Source organism: Hemicordylus capensis, chromosome 3 (assembly GCF_027244095.1).
Source record: "Hemicordylus capensis ecotype Gifberg chromosome 3, rHemCap1.1.pri, whole genome shotgun sequence".
NCBI classification, from domain to species: domain Eukaryota; kingdom Metazoa; phylum Chordata; class Lepidosauria; order Squamata; family Cordylidae; genus Hemicordylus; species Hemicordylus capensis.
Window position 1 is genome coordinate 38,545,896 of NC_069659.1, and position 20,368 is coordinate 38,566,263.

The following is a 20,368-nucleotide window of genomic DNA, read 5'->3' on the forward strand; positions in this document are numbered from 1 at the left end:
CCGGCCACCGGTTCAGTTCAGTTGGTTGAACCAGGTCGAACCAGTTCGAACCAATTCAGAGGTTCAAGGGGGCTATGCATACACAAAGGCCAATCAATGCCAGAGCCACACCATGCAGGCAGGCTGCTGGTGAGTGCTGGGGGCCTCCTAGGAGTGGTGGTGTGGCTGCCACCAGGCTGCTCAGGCTCTTTAGAAGTTTTCTTTTTTAAGGATTCCCCCATCCCTTTGCTTGTAAAGGGGGAATCCTCACCAGATTCACCTTTACAAGCATAGCATGGCCCCCTTGAGCTGTTGTGCCTGGGTGGGTCAGGTGTGGCAGGAAGCACACTGTGAGAGCAGACAAGGCAAAGTCAACCATGCAGGAGATCAGGAGCCATTAGGGCAGGCAAGGCAAAGTCAAAACAGGCAAAGTGTCAGGAGGCGATGGTAAGACCATTATTTAGAAAGCCCTCCCTCGATCCCTCCAACCCAGACTACTATACTCTAACCTGCCCTTTTGGGGGCAAGGTGATAGAGCGTGTGGTGGCGTCCCAGCTGCAGAGGGTCTTGGATGATACGGATTATCTGGACCCTTTCCAATCTGGCTTCCGCCCCGGATATGGGACTGAGACTGCCTTGGTTGCTCTAGTGGATGACCTACGCCGGGAACTAGACAGGGGGAGTGCGTCCCTGTTGGTTCTGCTGGACCTCTCGGCGTCTTTCGATACCATCGATCATGGTATCCTTCTGGGCCGCCTCTCGAGTATGGGAATCGGAGGCACTGTGTTGCAGTGGTTCCAGTCCTTTCTTAGGGGGAGGGTCCAGAAGGTGGTGGTGGGGAACTACTGCTCGGCTCCATGGCCATTGGCCTGTGGGGTCCCTCGGTTCGGTCTTGTCCCCCATGCTGTTTAACATCTACATGAAACCGCTGGGAGAAGTCATCTGGGGACTTGGACTGAGTTGTCAGCAATATGCGGATGACAGTCAGCTCTATCTCTCCTTGTCAGCTGATCCTAGGGAGGCAGTGGATGTCCTGAATCAGGGGCTGGAGGCCGTGATGGGTTGGATGTGGGCTAATAAACTGAGATTGAATCCAGATAAGACGGAGGGAATGTTGGCCAGTTGGTCAGTAGGAGAGCCAATTGGGATGAGGAGATTTTACCAGTTCTGGATGGGGTTGCACTCCCCTTGAAGGAGCAAGTACGCAGCTTGGGGGTATTACTGGACCCAGCTCTGCTTTTGGACGTTCAGGTGGAGGCAGTGGCCAGGGGTGCCTTTGCACAGCCTCGGCTAGTATGCCAGCTGCGTCCCTTTCTCGAGAAGGCAGATCTGGTCACAGTTACCCATGCCTTAGTCACATCATGGCTAGATTACTGTAATGCACTCTACATGGGGCTGCCCTTGAAGAATATCCAGAAACTGCAGCTAGTGCAAAATGTGGCAGCTAGGGTTTTATCTGGAGCTGCCCGATCAGAGCACATAACACCCATTTAGTTTGTTTCCGGGTCCAAATCAAGGTGCTGGTTTTGACTTTTAAAGCCCTTAACGGTTTGGCCCCTGGATCTTTGAGGGGCTGCCTGCTCCCAAGGGTTGCTGCCCACTTGACGAGGTCATCTGAGGGGGCTCTGCTCTGGGTGCCAACAATGAGAGAGGCTCAGTTGGTGTGCACACAGGACAGGGCCTTCTCTGTTGCTGCCCCCGGATTCCAGAATGCTCTCCTAGTGGTTATTCGCTCCTCAGTCTCCATCACAGCTTTTAGAAAGCATGTTAAATCTTGGCTTTTTACCCAGGCTTTTACATGATTGTCTGCTGCTGCTCTTTGTACTTTGAATTTTGTATTGTTTTTATACTTGTGTCTTAAATTTTTTCATCAGATTTGTCTCATATTTTTAGCTTAATATTTTAACTGTATCATTTTTATAATCTTGTTTTTAAGTTTTGCTGTAAACCGCCTTGTTTTAATGAAAGGTGGTATATAAATTTAACAATAAAATAAATATAAATAAATAAGCCAAAGATCAGTCCATTAGGAGCAGGCAGGATTGAAGTCCAAAAACAAGCAATGGGAAGCCAGGGAAATCAAGAACAGGGAGCAGACACAGAATCAAGGTCGCACACATCAACACCCAAGTTGCTTCAGCAATGGTGGAGGCAAACGGAGGCCTTAAACACAGAGCCAGCGCTGCAGCCCCACCCAAGCCTGGAATGTCTTAAAGGGGCTACACCCTATTTCTTGAGCGCTGGCTGTGGGTTAGCTGGGTGGGCTGCTGATGGGGATTGGGGTGCTTCGGGTTCAACCTCCAACTCCGAGGACACAAGCAAGGTTGTGTTGAGGGGGTCAGCAGGTGCTGGCATTTCCATTGGTAGGGGTGAGGGCCCCTCAAAGCTTTCCTTGTCCACTGAGTCTTCTCGGTCAGGCTCAGGGGTCAGAACCACTTCACCTCAAGATCCCCTGTTGTCCAACACAGGGGTAGTGACCCCTTCATCCTGGGACTCCTCTGTGTCAGACTTGGGGTTCATGACATGAACTGCTGAATTGGTTCGGCCCGGTCTGCCTCGACCAGGCTCAGTTCAGTTCGATCATGGACCGAACCACCTCCGGTCCGGTTTGCGGTTGAACTGTCGAACCAGCCCAGTTCAAGGCGATTCATGCACACCCCTAACGGCCATTTGTCAGGGATACTGTAACAGATTCCTGCACTGAGCGGGGGTTGGAGTAGAAGACCTCCAAAATTCCTTCTAACTCTTAAATTCTGTTTCTAAAAATAAAGGGAATTGTTTCCTGTTTACTTTTCACTACTATGTAACATATAGTTACACTCCAACACTGTGCTCATATTGTGTAGAAGTGGAACCTCTTTGCTCCAGAGGGCTTAACTGAATGAATGAACAATTGATTACAAGGAAGGAGGAATAATACCTAATGTAATGTAATGTAACATAATATTATAATTAATTATCATTGTATTGTATTGTATAATAACACTTCTTATTTAAATATTTTATCTGCATGTGCCAGTTGTTCAGCATTTTATATATATTATCTGAGCAAGTCATACAACAGTCCTGCAAGTAGGTCTGTGCACAGTCCTAAAAGTCAAAGTCGGGTCTGACCCAACTTTTACCAACCCCACAAATGTCGGATTGTGGTTAGATTCGGGGTCTGATTCAAAGTTGGGGTCGGGATTGGGTACAGGTCGGAGTTGGGACAAGCAGAAAATTTATGTTAATAACCATGGAAACTCACTATTTTAACCCAGAAGAAAAGTAACACAACTCCAGAGAGCTGCAGAGGAACTGACGTAATGACAGAGAATCCAAGGGGAAGTGAAATAACAAGAGAACTGCACGGAAAACCTAGAAATTGGCTGGTGGCTACTGATAGTTTAAAATGGGCTTTAAAACTTTTTAAAAACCTTTACAAAACTGAATATGCATGGGACAGGAAGACAGGTGGGCAGATAGGAGAGAAGATGGGGTTTCCCCCCCTGCAGCCGTGATTGCAAAGATGGGAGGGAAACCTTGCTGCCATTTGGAGCTCTGGAGAGCTCTGATTTTTTCCAAAAGAGGTCGGAAAATTCCGACACAAACTGGGGTATTTAAGTTTGGGTTTGGATTCTTTCCAAACCCCTCTGGTTCTGGTAAAATCAGACCATGCGAAGTCGGATTGGCAAAATTGGAACATGTCCGATTTTACTGATCTGACTTTGCACAGGCTTACCTGCAGGTTAAGCTGGCATTATTAACCCACCCCATATGGGTTGTTTTGAAGCATGATTCAAGGTGCTGGTTGTTACCTTTAAAGCCCTAATGTTCGCCCTTCTCTCTGACAGCCCCTTGGAGTGAGGGAGATAATGAAGAAAATAGGGAGGGGTGGAGCTGGGGGGCCTTCAGGAGCTGGTGAGCCCAGGTTCTTTGAACCCCTTTGCTCAATTATAGCTACACCCCTGGGATCACCTTCTTCCTTGGGAATCTATCCTTAAGATCTTCAAGAAAGGCCCTCTTGCATGTTCGCTTGTCTTTGAAAGTTCGGTTGGTATTAACACATAAGCAGGTGTTCTCGGAAGTAGCACCCTCCATGGGGAATTCCCTGCCATATGAAGTGAGACTGGTTCCTTCCTTGCCTGTGTTCTGTGGAAGGCTATTTACATAGGAAGCTAATTTATATGGAGTCAGATCCTTGATCCATCGAGCTCAGTGTTTTCTATGCTGACGGGCAGTGGCAGGATATCAGATATGTATTTCTGAGTCCTATCTGGAAATGTCGGGGATTGAACCTGAGACATTCTGCATGCAAAGTAGATGCTGTACCACTGAACGATGGTCCTTTTCAAGGGACAGTATTTGCAGGCATCCTTCAATCTTCTTTAAATATTGGTTTTTAGCCTACCCATGCTTTTTATTATTCATGTTTTATTGATATGTTAGTTTGTTGTTGTAAGTCACTTTGGGAGCTTTGTTGTAGGAGAAAGGATAAAAATATTTTCATAAATGCATATTTTAAGGAGGGGGTTGAGTTTAGAGAGTAGAAGCTTCCCTATGAATAACTTTTAAGTTAATGATAGATGTGATATTTGAAGAGGACACTTTTCATCTTAGTTAGAAATTAATAGAAACAATCTCTCAACATTCTCCTCTGAAAATATTGGATGCAAATATTCTTTGTCTGTGCAACAATTTGGTGGATATTTCATCAACATTTGCTATCCAACTATTTTGCAGACATTTGACAGAATCTGACATGCTGCAATTAATATCTGACCATACAAGACAGCCGTCAGATGCCATTTGTATTTGACAGCATCCAATAGATAATGAGCAACAGGTTAGTTTAATAGTAACTCCCTTTGCTCATTCCAATCAAAATGACCAGATTTTGACATCAGATTTTTAATTCCAACCTTCAGATGGCAGATTTCAGCTTCAGAATCTGAACTGTGAAATCTGAACATTTGCCAAAGGTTGAACTGCTGTGAAATATCCCTTTAGCTCTGTCACACTCCAAGGCAGACTAACCCACTACACCAAATTTCAGCTCAGGGACTGAAAAAGGGCAGTTCTCTCGTATGTATTTGTGAAGCTGCTTTCCACTGAGTTAGCCTGTTGGTCCATCCCGCTCATTACTATCTAGCAGTGATTCTTCCAGTTTTCTTTTTCTGACATACCTGAACCTTGACTCTGGGATATTCTGCATGGAAAACATGTGCTCTCCCACTAAACATGTACCCTCTCTTCCTGCTGGTGTCAAGGGATGATTTGGAGCATAGGAAACTGCCTTATACGGAGTCAAACTATTGGTCCATCTATCTCAGTATTACTCTGACTGGCAACGGCTCTCCAAAGACACTGGGCAAGTGTCTTTCCCAGCCCTACCTGGAGACACCAGGGCTTGTACCTGAGACTGCCTTCATGCAAAGCAAATGTTCTGCCACTGAGCAACAGCCCCCATCCCATAAGGGGGATATCTTACAGTAGAGAGGGCTCACATAGAGTCACCCATCCAAGTGCAAGCCAGGTGAACCCTTCCTTTATAAAATAATATGCTTTATTTTGGTATGTTCACATATACCATGGGCCTCCTATGGTTCTCACCCTTTGAGATAGATGTTTTAATAGAATGTGTTGGATCAATTACCCAGGCCAACCCTCCTTAGTCAATTCATGCTCACCACCACAAATCCGGTTTAATTCGCATGTGTGATAAATCAACGTAAATCAACAGGCAGAACAATCATTTCATCTCACTTTAAACTCTATGCTTTAAAGTCAGTTCTTCGCACATTTCATCTGACAGCTGAGTGCTGAGTAATCGTGATGTACATGCATGTGTGAACTGGCCCTTAAATCAGGGGGAGAGTGGGCAGGGATCATCAGCTAACTGTGAAAGAGCAGATAAGGCAGAGCCATAGGAGCAAAGGACACATTGCTCATTGTTTCCATCCTTCCCTCCTTGATCAATGTGGCCTTCCCTCTGCTTCTATCTCCTCCAGCTCGGCCTACCTTGATTCCCTCATTCCTCTTCTTTTTTGCGTCTGCTGGGAGCCTGTGATGAAGCCATGAGATGGGGTTTGATTTTGAGAGAGGTGCAATTAGGCAAAGAGTGCAAAGTCAACATGAATAGTGCATGAGTGAGAGTACGCAAGCAAGCAAGACCAGGTAAGGGAAATGATCTTTGTCCTTTGGCAGCTTTCCGCCCCTTCATAGCCTCGTCGCCAAGTCAACCAGTCCCAGCTGGGAAAGAGCAGATTATTTATCTCCAGGGGTCAACCCCTTTTGGGCTACCAAACTAGCCCTGGACTAATCAATGAGCTCAATCTAGATGAAGCACTGCACACTGCATCTGCCATACAATGAGCTTATTCACAGGTGTCATTGCAGAGAGGGGAGTCAGTCCACCAAACGAAGCCATTCTTTACTCTCTTGTGTATGTATTCCCCCCTCCCTCTCCCGTCCTTCTCGCTGTCTCCAGCTACCATAAGACTGGTATCCAGGTGGATTTTTTCCCCTGAGAAACTTGCACAGCCACATAGACACCACCTCTGGATAGCTCTGTGTATGTACAAACGCACCATGCCTTGTTGTACATCTCAGGCCATAGCTCAGTGGTAGGGCATCTGTTTTGTTTCCATCCCTGGCATCTCCAGGTAGGCCTGGGAAAGAGCCCTGCCTGGAACCTTGGAGAAGCCACTGACAGTCAGTGTAGAAAATACTGAGCTAGATGGACCAATGGTCTGGTTCAGTATAGGCAGTCTATGTTCCACATGGGTCTCCCTGTTCCAGTAAAGATGTGATTATGATTCTGGTTATGAACATTTATATAGCACTTTTCAACATCAACAAAAAGTTTACAAAGTGGTTTACAGAGCAAAGGAAATAAAATCGTGGTCCAACGGAGGCCACTAGAAATGATAAAAGTATTACCACCATTTTCACAAACAGGTGATCTATGACTGTTCACCAATATTCAAGTGCATTCTCTTGACCTCTCTCTTTACACTTCCTATTGAATTCTGGTCATCCTGTATCAGCCAGTCTTCCAAGTAAGATCAGGAATTAGCTTCTACTTACTACCGGAATTTAACAGTGCAAAACCTTGGCTGAGCATTTAAACCGCACTTCTTGAGAACACAGAGAGGCGAGTGAAAAACACCATAAGGTGTTGGCGTGCACCACAGCAACACACGAGCAAAAAGAGGAGGTTAACAGAGCTCTCGCTCAGTTAACTTCATCTTAGGGGAGGCATATTTAGGTCGGTTAGCTGCCGGGAGCCGTGTGGCTCCCATTGCAGCACATGATTGCCCAAAAGCAGGCTAGGCTCCCTTAGCCTGCTTTTGGGTGATCGTGAGAATCGCCTCAATATTGTCTACACAGACTGCCAGCAGTTTCTCTAAGGTGCTAACTGAGCAAAGAGGCACCTTTCAAAAGTGGTGATTTTCCTTAATGAGCATGGGGAGAGCAACTGGCCGTATCCAAGCCCAGCACAGCATCCCTCCAGTGTCTGTTGCTGGTGTCTATCTTATGTATCTTTTTAGATTTTACTTTGGGGACAGGGATTCATCTTTATCTAATCTATCTATCTATCTATCTATCTTAGGTGTACCCGTTGCTAATCCCATGCGTGGCACCTCTCGCGAGAGTTCACATGCGAGCTGCCGGCAAGGGGAGAGGAAAGCAGTGCAGGACACGCTTTCCTGAGGGCAGGAAGAAAGAAAATGACAGCGTGCAAGGGGGAGAAAATGGTGGCAGCATGCGAGCGGGGGCAAAAGAAGAAACCAGTGGCAGCGTGTGGGCAGGGGGAAGGAAGAAAATTGTGGCATGCAGGGTAGGAAGAAAACAGCAGTGGTGTGTGGGAGGGAGGAAGAAAATGCCAGCAGCAGGTGGGCAGGCTGGGGGAGGAAGAAAATGGTGCTGGGCATGTGAGGAGAAGGAAGAAAATTGCAGGGGTGGGTGGGCAAAGAAAATGCCGGCAGGGGCAGGCAGGGGAGAAAATGGTGGCAGGCGATGCTGGGGGAGAAGGTGGTGGAGGGAGAATCCGGTCCAGCTAGTTTATTCTTATTTCTCTATGTAAAATCTTTGGGAACTTTTGTTGAAAAGCAGACAAAAAGAAGTATCTTTTCATATAATGCATAATAAATCTATGGGATTCTCTGCCACAAGATGTAGTGGAACTGAAATCTAACAGCCTGGGTGGCTTTAAGAAGGGTTTAGATAAATTCATGGAAGACAGGTCTATCAATAGCTGTTAGTCTGAGGGCTATAGGCCACCTCCAGCCTAAGAGGCAAGATGCCTCTAAATACCAGTTGCAGGGGAGCAAGAACAGAAGAGAGGGCATGCACATACCTCTTTCCTGTGGGCTTGCTAGAGGCATCCGTTGGGCCACTGTGTGAAACAGGATGCTGGACTAGATAGGCTTTGAGCCTGATCCAGCGGGGCTGGTCTGATGTTCTTATTGCATATAAATATTTGTTGTTGTTGTTGTTGTTGTTGTTGTTGTTGTTGAATCTCTCTCAGCCCTATCTGGAGATGCAAGAGAGTGAACTTGGAACCTTCTGTATGCAAGCATGTAGATGCTCTTCCCAGAGCACCCCCACCGCCTAAGGGGAATATCTTACAGTGCTCATATATAAGACTAGCTCTCCTTCCATAGACCAGCTCTCCAAGGAACTCAGGGTAGGGTGCATACATATTCCACCTCTTCTCCTTACAACCACCCTGTGAGGTACATCAGGTGATCCTCACCCAATGAGCTTTTTTACTGAGCCTGGATTTGAACCCAGGTTTCCCCAGTCCAGCACTCTAACCACTACAGCACACCCCTAATAAGTGTTATAACAATGCATGGAATAATGGACACATCACTTGTCAGTTTTCAGTCATGGCACCCAATATCTATTGCCTGAGATAGTAGTCACACTCTACCTCAAAGCAGAGCAAGTTCCTGTATGTTCTAGTACTAAAAAAGCAAGCTTACAATATCATTCGCAACGTCATCGGAAAGCAACATATATGCAAATCTTCGCCATGCATATAGGAACCGAGTTCCCTGGTTTTTCTGAAGGAGGGGGCAGTCTATGGAACGTTTTAGCCCTCTCGCTCTCTCACTCCCCTTCCCTGCCTGCTGAGTCTCCAGGAACTGAGCAAGGCGATAAGCGACCCGTGGCCCTTTCTAATCTCTGGCTGATAGAATTCACTCAGGTCGACGACAGGTTTCCCAGGCTGGAGGTTTAAAATTCAACAATCCTGGACACTTGTTGATTGAGCTTAAACAAACCTGAGGGCAAGCCGAGCCTCCAGCAGCACCTGCCTCGTTCTGTGACGTGTGGGGAGCTTGTCCCGCACACCTGAGCCTCCCCCCTTATACACACACAGAGTAGCTGTGGTTTTAAGCACCTTGGCACCTTAAGTGGTGCAGCGGGGAAATGCTTGACTAACAAGCGGAAGGTTGCCGGTTCGAATCCCCGCTTGTATAGGAAGGTGCTGAAAGCCATCATCTCACACTGCGCGGGAGGACACAATGGCAACCCCCTCCTGTATTCTACCAAAGAAAACCACAGGGCTCTGTGGGCGCCAGGAGTAGAAATCACTTGACGACAGAAAGCCAACCAGCAATGCAGCCCTCCCATTAACACTCCGGACGCGAATGCTGGGTCGCTGACTTCCCGCCGGCATGTGGTTCTCGCAGTCAGAGAGGTGGTTCTCCCCATCGGCCAGAAAAATCTGGGACCGGGATTTCCGCCCTAGTAAAGCCCAGTCAAATTGAGACCGTTGAGCAGGTGCGTCGCCTCTGCGCAGTATTCTGCGCCCTGAAAATTTAGCAGAAAGAACCATGATCAGTACTGCAGCATAACTGGCTTGTGGTTCGGATAGTAAAGGCTGATATATAATTCACACTCTTTACTGGTCTATGACCGAAATAAATTACTTTATTATATTTATTTAATTCACACTCACGCACGCAGGGAGGTGTTAAGGGGGAGGAAGAAGTCGATGACTCATCTGAAATCTCCCTTCCAACCCCAGTTAGTGCTCTTTTCTAACCCCAGATACATGAGGACAACGCAGTTTGTACATGCTCAGAGATCCTCTCGAGTTTATTATTATTTCCCACGTTGCAAAGGGGACTCCTTTTGCTCCCCAGGCTAAACCCAGCGGCTAGAGTAACCACGTGATGTACGCGTCACAGATATAGTGGCCTTGCGTGGAGGGCGAAGGAAGCAGTGCTACGTACTATTTCTACCATCCTGGCAAAAGAAAAAGAAAAAAAATTATCCCGTGATGAAGAAAGCGAAAGGAACTCGCAGGTCCCCAGCTCCAGAAGCGCTGCTGTTGGCACTGGAGAGGCGCCGCCCAATAGGAATCCCAGGCGGACTCACGCGGGATTCCGGAGAGCCAATGGGAAAGGCGCCCAAGGGGTCCTGGTCCTCCCCGGTTCCATCAGCACCGCTGGCAGGTGAAGCGAACCTGTCAAAGGCTTCGCCCAACCTGCACCGAGCGCTTGGCTGGCCGGCACAGCCCGTTCGCCATGAACGCCGAAGACCAGTATTACGCCTCCAGACCCTTCTACAAGGAGCCGTGCGCCTTTCAGAGAGCCCAGCCCCCGGATTACAACCAGAGCCCTCCAGCCTGCCTGTACATGGGCAGGCAGCAGCAGCAGGCAGCGCAGCCTCCTTACCCCAGTGTTTTGGGGGCCCTGGAACAAGGCAGTCCGCCAGACATTTCCCCCTACGAGGTACCCCCTATCACAGAAGATCCCGGCATCCCCCATCTCCAGCATCACCACCAGCCCCACCATCACCTGCCTCATCCGCACCAGGAAGCCCTGCCCTTTGGTGATGGGACGGACACTGGCGTGTTAGAGGAGCCGAGAGTCCAGCTGCCTTTCCCCTGGATGAAGTCTACCAAATCCCACGCCTGGAAGGGACAGTGGGCTGGCACAGGTAAGGCGCCTCCTTCCCCTTCCTTCTTCCCTTCCCTTTGGTCTTGGTCCAGGCTGAGAAGTATGGCCTCTCATCCTTCACTTCAGGCTTACCTGTGGCAAACACTTCAGCCCTATTCAGACATTAAGTTGCACGATGTCTATACGCTAGGACTGTGCTTGTTTTGGTATGAATGGTTGTACTTGCGTCCATTTTAGAAGGGAACCTGGGCACAGACCCCTCGTATGCTTGGTACAGATAGGAAATGCGCCGCTGTATCTGTGTTCGACAGAAGGTGTGAATAACTGTACCTGTGTACAGGTCTATCTATACCTGAGTGCATTGTCCATTCCTTGTACGAGTATTGAACATAATGTGTGAATAGGACTTTAGTGAAGTTCCAGTCTGTCTAGGGAAAAAGAAACTCACTCCCAACTTATCTGCCTTAAACACATTCAGTTGATAATAACTTGCAATGAAATGAAATGAATTGCAAGGAGACAGGAGTAAGTTCCACTAAAATATTCCTTCCCCTGCATTTAAAATCCCACCGCAAGCTTGTCATTAAATATCTCTTGTTTGGATGATGAATCTCTTCCGTTTCCTCTCTGAAGTATGGGCTACTTTAATGGCAACAGACCCCAGTTTTCATAGTCTGCTTTCAGAGCAGACTAGCAGATTTTCAAATTGTAGATGAAGATGATGATTGATTTTTATTATTATTATTATCATCTACCTAAGAGGTGTTTGTATACTGCGGTGCAGCTCAAGGGGCAGTGCACCGTCTGCCTCCATACTCGTTAAGGTAAGTTTAATGGTGTGCCAATGGAAGGGTTATACCTTTGTTTCTGCAAGAGGCCTTAATCCAGGAGAAAGTGCCGGTTCTAACTGAGAGTCTGGGATTCAACACCTTTCATTTTCTCTCGTTCACTGTCACTTTCTAACAGTATCAGAAACGACAAGAATGTAATATATTTGACCTAACAGGCAAAAGAACTTGAAATGCAAAGGGGACTGATGGCGTTGAAACTGCCATTATTATTAATTTCAATACTATTAATATTTAATACCATCTGAATGTTAGCCAGTAATGGATTTCTGTGGCGCCATCAACATGCGTGGAGGTTTACAGAATCTCTTGAAGACAAGACAGGGAACCAATTTACTAGCAGCCACTTGAACCCCGAAGTTGAATCTATATGCACTATTTGGTTTCCTGTTCCACTTATTCGGGATCCAAAAAGCAGATCCAGAAAAAGTTATCATTTCTCCCACGACGACTGCAGTGAATTACCCGCTTACTTTCATTTACGGCCCATAAAAGAGTTGCTCCAGAATAGCCTTGGACAGCCTTCACCCTTAATGCGGATTAACAAGTGCGGTAAAAAGAAGCGGCTTTCCCATATTGTAATGCCTACTTTTGGCAGCCTTTTCTCGATCTTAATTAAGTCCTTTGCTGTTTCTTGGAAATTAATTACACTGGAATATTCTAACAGATACTAAGGAGGATTCTATTTTGTTCTGTTCCTTTATTTTAAGACAGATGCCCTGCCTTTCCCCAGAGTCTCAAAGAGGCTTAGGAACAGGATAATTAAACAAGTTAATCAACAAAACGATCAACAAAACAAAACAATGCAAATAACAAATAGTTAGGATAATGCCACATCTATAAGACGATATTATTGGATTTGGATAAATCCATACTCCACGTTCACTCTCCTCTGATGTAACCTACATCTTTCAGGAACATCTTTGAATTTAAACCAACCTGATCATTTTAAGTAAAATAATAATAAAAAGTCTCTGTGTGCTTTCCAAGGAAGAGAGGAAAGAAGAAACTGATTTCCACCCAAAATGAAATTATCGGAATAACTGAAAAACCAACAACTTTGATTTCGCTGGGGGTGGATCTCAGAGTTCCTCTGCTAATTCCCTTCCGGAAAATGAGCCGGAAAGTGGGGAAAGAGAGACTTTCCCACCCGCCGCTTGTTTCAGTTCTAACAGAATCTGAACCAGAAATACGGGTCGTTCCTGCCGCTTTATTGGCTGCTTGTGCACAATTAGTTCAGTAACCTATCTTGACGCCAAGAGAGCCTAGAAATCATCGCTTGTCAGACAAGTCACCATTTCCGACACAGCTATAAATGGGGAACAGGAAAACACAAACAACTAGGTGGTTACCTCTGTGCTTAATACCGGGGACTGGATCTCTAGCCCAGCTGAGCAGCAGAGACAGCGATACACTGCACCAGGGGTCCCAACCTTTTAAAACAAGTCTACCCATTCTGTCGCAAACTTTCAGCTCAAGTACCCCATAGAAACTCTGTGTGTGTGTGTACACAAATTAAAATGTTACTGTTATGAGCCAAGCTATTCCACCCACTGGCTTACATCCAGATGAAATTACTCGTGAGTACTCCCATTGAAATTAATGGGGAAAGTAAACTTGCCTCATTCATTTCAATAAGACTGTTTGCGAATGATTTAATCTGGATGTAAACCAGTGACTGGAGAAGCCCATTTCATAACCATAAAATCTTAATGTGTGTGTGTGTGTGTACACACATAAATAAAAACACAAATTTAAGCGTTGCAAGTTAGGGAGACAGACCACTGTGACCACTGAGTTTCAGCAGGCAGCGTGGGGAGTCAGCCATGGGGAGGTAGGAGAGCTCTCTGAGAAACCCCTGTTGGGACCCCCTGATGCAAGTGCTACTGAACTCAGGGGAAATTACTTGTGCTTGAACTTGCCCAGGGCTGAAAAGGATTCACTCTGGCCCACAGGCCTGGATGTGAAAGCAAGCCTTTCAGGTTAGCTATGCTGTGCATCTGGTGGGCCACTGTGCGAAACAGGATGCTGGACTAGATGGGCCTTGGGCCTGATCCAGCAGGGCTGTCCTTACAGTCTTAGGACTAAGGTTGTGGGCCTTAGAGAAATCAATCGGAGCTACTGTCCAAGCCTACCCATACTTATTATGAAAAATATTTACCTGCCGTTTGTCAAGAAAAAGGTTCTCAAAGCAGTTTACATAGCAAAAGAAAACGGAAGATGGTTCTCTGTCCCCCAAAGGGCTCACAATCTAGAAACAAAACAAGAGATACAATACAACAACAACTTCTGGGAAGGATGCTTTATTATTATTATTATTATTATTATTATTATTATTAACATTTATATCCCGCTCTTCCTCCAAGGAGCCCAGAGCGGTGTACTACATCCTTGATTGTACTACATCACCCTAAATATAAGATAGCCACCACTTGGAACCCGCCAGCCCCCTTTAACATTTATATCTTGCTCTCCCTCCAAGGAGCCCAGAGTACATGGTTATTTTTATCCTCACAACAACCCTGTGAGGTAGGTTTAGCTGAGAGTTAAATGACTGGCCCGGAGTAACCCAGTGAGTGCCATGACTTTTCCAATTAGCAGGGGTGAATCTTAGGTTTACTCCCAAGAAGGTGTACCCGGGATATGCGCTGCACTAACCTTCGTGCAGCGTCTTAACCGGCTTGAAGAGATCACAACCGTCCGATGTCATATTAGCAAATTTCCTTTAGCAGAGTTACAGGCCTGGGCTCATCATGTGTCTTTGAAGGTGTGTACCACTTTGAACCTGCCCCCTCCCCGCCAAACCTATCGCCCCTTACAGAATGAGCGACTCTTCACTCTATAGGGGCAGTGATCCTCAGTTATCTTTCAGAAATGTTCAATATAACTTTAAAATGACAGTCCTGTGCACGCTTATTTGGGAGTAAGTCGTGGTGGGACTTTCCCACCCAGTGAACATGCCTAGGAGTAGCGAACTGAGCATAATGGAACTTATATCATGCATGTAACGGAAGGAATCTGGATAAATATAAGTCTGCCCCTATACCACTCCAGCTAGCGTTTTCCCAGTGGCTGTTGCTACTTTGTGTTTCTTGTTAGACTATGAGTCCTTTTGGAACAGGGAAGCAGCTTATTTTAACCCGCTTTGTAAACTTGTTTGTTGTGGTTAAAAAGCGGTGTACAAATATTGGTAGTAAAAATAAAACTAAATCCGGGTTGACACTCTAATTCTAAACTTCTTTACTAAAAAGTGAACCCCCAGGAGTTTAAAGTGAACTTCTTCTTTTTTTAATGCTTAGGATCCGCAGGTCTGCCTTTTTATGCATGCCTGTATTTTAATGTGGTGTCAAAAAGAAAATGGTGTGGAACTATATGCAATACGTACCCTTGCGGAGCCCTCCAGGAAGGGAGATGATTCGCCCGAGAAAATAGAGTCTGGCAGCAGCCTTTGCTGGTGCCGGTGTGCGATCTGAATCCTGGTCCAGTCAGGGATGTTCACCCGGCCCACGGACGACCTGACTGCGTCCTCCTCGGATGCTGACGGGGGTGCACGTCCCCATCCGGAGCCTCTAGAGAGCTCAAGGGTGGCCAATCAGAGGCTCTCCAGCTGCTATTGTAGACGAAACTGGAGCTGGGGGTGTTGGGAGTTGTAGACCAGCAGCAGTCGCACAGCCTCCGGTTGTGAGGAGGAAGGGAGACAGATCAGGGTTTCTTAACCTTGGGCTCCCAGATGTTGTTGGACTACAACTCTCATCATCCCCAGACATGGCCTTTGTGGCTGAGGATGATGGGAGTTGTAGTCCAACAACAGCTGGGGGCCCAAGGTTAAGAAACCCTGCTAGATTACAGCTGGGTTAAGTCGAGAGTTTAGGGAAAGGAAGAAATTAATCAAAGGAGCCCCATTGAAGTTAAAAGGAGAAGTTAGGCAATGCATTGAAATTTAATTTCATTGGGACTTCTTTGAGTCATTTTCCTCAACATGCCCGGACCTCTACATATCTTTAATGAATGGCACCTCGATCCTAAACACAATTTAATATTTTATTTTATTTTATTTTAATTAATGTGACATGTTAATGCCTCCCTTCCTCCGAGGAGACCTTCTGGATTATAAAGGTTTCAAAACTGTACAGACTCCCAGCTGTTTTGCTAGCCTCGTAGTCCGTGCCAGCAAACGCCCGCCCGCTCCTATTTTCAATCCGCCAAGGGGACCCTGGTCAAGAAGGCATAGTTCAGTTTCCCGGTAGAGAGCCCGCCACTCTCCAAGGTTGGGAACCGAACAACCTTCCTGTCTCTGGCTGCACAATGTTATCGGGCCTTGCGTCTTGCGCGCTCCAGGTCACGCCTTTCTGCAAATATTGCATTAAGGGCTTTGTTAAAATAGATAGCAGGAAAGTGGGGGTGGGGGAGAGAGAGAATCCCGGGGTAAGAAATAGTCCTTCCCGCAAGGTCAGTTCATATCAAAAGGAAACAACAGTAGGGGAATAATCCCTGTTTCCCACAAAGATCCTAGGGAATTAGATAATAACGCCCCCGCCCCCCAATTGGCATCATAAAGGTTACAAATGAAAACAATAGACAGACAGATATTTTATGCTTTGCTTTGGATGGAGCAGTTGACTTTGGCCGGGGGAAGCTTCTGCCACAGTACGGCTGTTAGTTTGCTGCTTTCACTGTAGCAGCAAAAGGGCACCGCTGCACAAGCAGGAGGCCTCAGGTTCTATTATCCCTGGCAGCAAAAGATAGGGTTGGGGAAGACCCCTTTCTGAAACCTGGGAGAGAGACCCCCGGTCAGTGCATTTACTTCCTACTATTATTTATATGCACTTTCAGTGAAAAAGTTCTCAAATAGGAACATTAATAGTTAATAGTTAATAATAATTAATGATTAATGTTAACACGCTTCCCTGTCTCCCAAACGTCTCACAGTTTAGAAAGAAACACAAGGTAGACCCAGCGACAGCCAATGATGGGGATGGATAGGGCCAGTTGCTCTCCTCCTGCTAAATAGAGGAGAATCGCCACTTTGAAAGGTACCTCTTTGCCTCGTTAGCAGTGGTAGGTACTGTAGGCTATACTGAGCTAGAGTTACACTGGCCTCTGACTCGGTATAAAGCAGCTTCTCATGTAACAGCCATGCAGTCCAATCCTATGACTGTCTATTTGGAATTACGGAGTAGGCTTCCAGCTCAAGAAGACAAACACCACTTGGAGATTAAGTGCTTGCGGGATAACAACACTTAGAGTGGAAACAAAAAGCTCTCCGCTTCTCTGTCATACATAGAAGAGCACAGAATGAGAAAACCTCTCCTGTAATCCTTTCAATGCAGGCTGCGCTTCTGTACTTTGGATTAACCTCTCTAGATTTAGATCTACACACACACACACACACACACACACACACACACACACACACACCTCGTGAGTAATTTAATCCGGAAGACTAAATTACTCAGGAGTAGTCCCACTAGAATTAATGGGAGTAGTCAATCATGAGTAATTTATGTCAGCCAGAGAGAGAGAGCCCAGCGCATTTGGAATGAAAAGCTAGAGGATCGGAGATCTTCTCTCTCTCATTTCTGACAGTCATTGACGAAGGAACCTACCGGAAGCCCCTGACTTAGCTCAGGGTCCGCGCCCTGGCTTCACCTTTCCTTTGCAGACCTCCCGCATAAATAATATTAGATTTATCCGTGCGCCCCGTGCACTGTTTCTGCGTTACTGTAACGATTCTTTTTAGATCGTCCCTTGCGCCATCCTCACCATCTGTATTATCTGGAAGTCCGATTTGTTTCGACTGGTGCTTTTCGCCATCTGAATGTGTTGGAGGGGTGTGAATGGTGGTGGGGGTCGGAAATGGTGGTCACGAATAGAAAAGCTGTTGTCGGAGGAGGCTGAATTTAGAGGAATGTTTTCGCGAGTGGTTCAGTTTCCTTGAACTCTAACAAGGCATTTCCAAGTGCGGCATGTCATAGGAGTATATTTATTTCAAATATGTAAGCCTAGAGTTTTCCGCGTAGGAAAGGCAAGGAAGCCTTTATCAGCACAATCCAACGCGAAGCACTCCTACACAATCCCATAGAAATAAATGGAAAGTGCGCATGAGCAGAGACGCGCTGTTTTCCCAAGCCCCATTCATTTCAGTGGGAGTTGCGCAGGAATACCTCTCACTGGTTTGTGCCCAAATGTGCTTAGGTACGGGTAGAACTCTTTAGTACTCTGGTGCAAATGAAGGTATGTTTGAAATGAGTTTCACTGAAATTAAAGGGACTTTCGCAAAAAACAACAACCCCCAAAAACATGTGCTTTCATTGTTTTGGTGGTTGTTTTGAAATTTAAAAGAAATATACCACTGTGCCTGTCTGAAGAACCAGCGAATTCTTCAAACCGTGTAACACTCGAATTTTAAGGTGGGTGCAAAATAACAAAATCGTTCCCAGAAGAACAATGGAAAACTGTTTGTCACAAATAGCATAATGTACTGTTCCTTATTTGCAAACGATTATAGTACCTTTCCATATGAGGTTCTTCAAGGAGATTACAATGCAGTTAAAGCAGCAGAATCCATGTGCCTGGTCCTAAATCTGACAGTAACTAATCAACCCATCTAAAGGGGAAACTATTTCTATTTTTGCAGTATATTTTTAAAGAAATGAAAGAGGAGTTGGTGGTAACACTCTCATTATTTTGAATGAAATATCATTTGTGGCTGAAATTAAGTTGTCCATAGAAATCCTCTTTTGAATGGTTTGGAATCTAATATTCTCCAGATTTTTCTTAAATGCTCAAATATTTGTTGAAAATTTTATCTTTTTATTTTCATCTTCTGTTATTTGATTTCAGTCTTTGACTGTATTTTTGGCAATATTTAATAGCTGACTGGCATTACAACGGCCTTTCTTAAGTATTTGAAAGCCAACATACACTCTTATTTATTTTATTTTATTTATTTAACATATTTGTATACCACCCAAAACACAAGTCTCTGTGCGGTTTACAACAAAACAATACAAACAAGAAGTAAAAAAGTTAAAACATTACAACAACTTAAAACAACGTCAAAACTATTACGAACCATCAAACTATTAAAGAAAAGGAAAGATTGTGTCCTCACTTTCCATGTGATTTTCTTGATAGAATACAGGAGTGGTTTACCAGTGCCTCCTCCCATGCAGTATGAGATGATGCCTTTCAGCACTTCCCTATATCACTGCTGCCCAATTTAGGTGACTACAAATGTATTTACAAAGCACAGTGTGGGAAGCAGGCCGGCAGGATTGGAACTTACAGCCTCGGCAAGCTGCTTCCCCTGCTGCTTACTAGAAAATAAACAGTATATAAATATTGATAATACTAGTAGCAACAGAGTGTAAATTTATTGCATGGCTCCCCTCCCCATTTTATCCTCACAACAACCCTGTGAGGTAGGTTCAGGAGAAAGATAGCAATTAGCCCAAGGTCACTCAATGAGTAAGGGTTGAAGTCCTTGCCCCATGCGCTAACTCCTCTACACTGGCTCTTAATTTTAGGTTGTGGGCCCTGATCTTACTTCATTGGAAGCAAGTGCCAGAAAAGACTAGAACTTACTTCTGTGTGAAGAATATACTATCGAAGAATATACTATATTGAACAGTTAATAAATTTAATGATTATATGGAGTTCCACAGACTGCACCCAGAACTACTTCTAAATGAGTGTGCTTTTGGGAATATCATGTTGGGAGGCAGGGGTATAGCAAGGTTGGAGTGGGCCCAGAGACTTTAAGATTTTAAAGACTTTTAAATCCAGAGACTTTAAGATTTTAAAATGCCCCCCCCCTCCACTGAAGCTCAGCACATGAAGTAAAGAAATCTTAAATGAGGCTGAGTAGTGGTAACAAAAAGCATATATATCTCCACTATGTGCCACAATAGAACATCATCTTAAATTATTTTTTTTAAGGTTATGTAAATTGTGGACGATGCAAGTCATTTCATGGTACTAGAGAAAAACATGCTGTTCTGGTAGCTCCAGGTCTTAACACCCACATCAATTTCGGAGGATGAATACAACTGAAGAAAGCCCAGGTGGGTGTGCGGCTGGGGGAGTCAGTCATGTGATTTGCCTCTGGGGGGGCCCAAGGCAGTGGGCCCCCAGACAACTGTCTCCCCTTGCCCTATTGTAGTTACACCCCTGTTGGGAGGGTATGTTTGTTTATTACATTGTATCTCACCTTTCTTTCGTCATGGAGCTCAAGGTGGTCACCTACCCAGGCACTGACCTGCTTAGATTTTCAGTTACATAGCTCTGTGGCAGGGTTTCTCAATGTGTGGGTCCCCAGATGTTATTGGACTTCAACTCCCATAATCCCCAGCTCCAGTGGCCTTTGGCTGGGAATTATGGGAGTTGAAGTCCAATTACATCTGGGGACCCACACGTTGAGAAACCCTGCTCTATGGGATGTTCATTTAACACACTGCAGCACTGGGGGAAATGTTTTCACAAACTAATTTAGACAGTCCAGGGAAAGTTGCCCATTGGCTAGGATTAAGACCTCACACAGATCCTCAGGGCAGGAGCAGCGGTGTGTAGAAGGCCTCAGGCCTGACAAGCGGACAAAACATACAAATCCGGGCGATAGGAAAGTTGAGTTGTAGGGAGAGG

The 20,368-nt window shown here is 45.7% G+C and overlaps 1 protein-coding gene across 1 annotated transcript in view; it reads left to right on the forward strand.

The window, feature by feature from the left end:
* The first annotated feature begins 10,502 nt into the window (after positions 1–10,502).
* Positions 10,503–20,368, forward strand: part of PDX1 (pancreatic and duodenal homeobox 1) — a 28,686-nt gene continuing 18,820 nt past the window's right edge. Inside the window, exon 1 of the mRNA XM_053310846.1 lies at positions 10,503–10,917. Within this exon, the coding sequence (XP_053166821.1) occupies positions 10,503–10,917 (415 nt within the window). The remainder of the gene's footprint in view (positions 10,918–20,368) is intronic.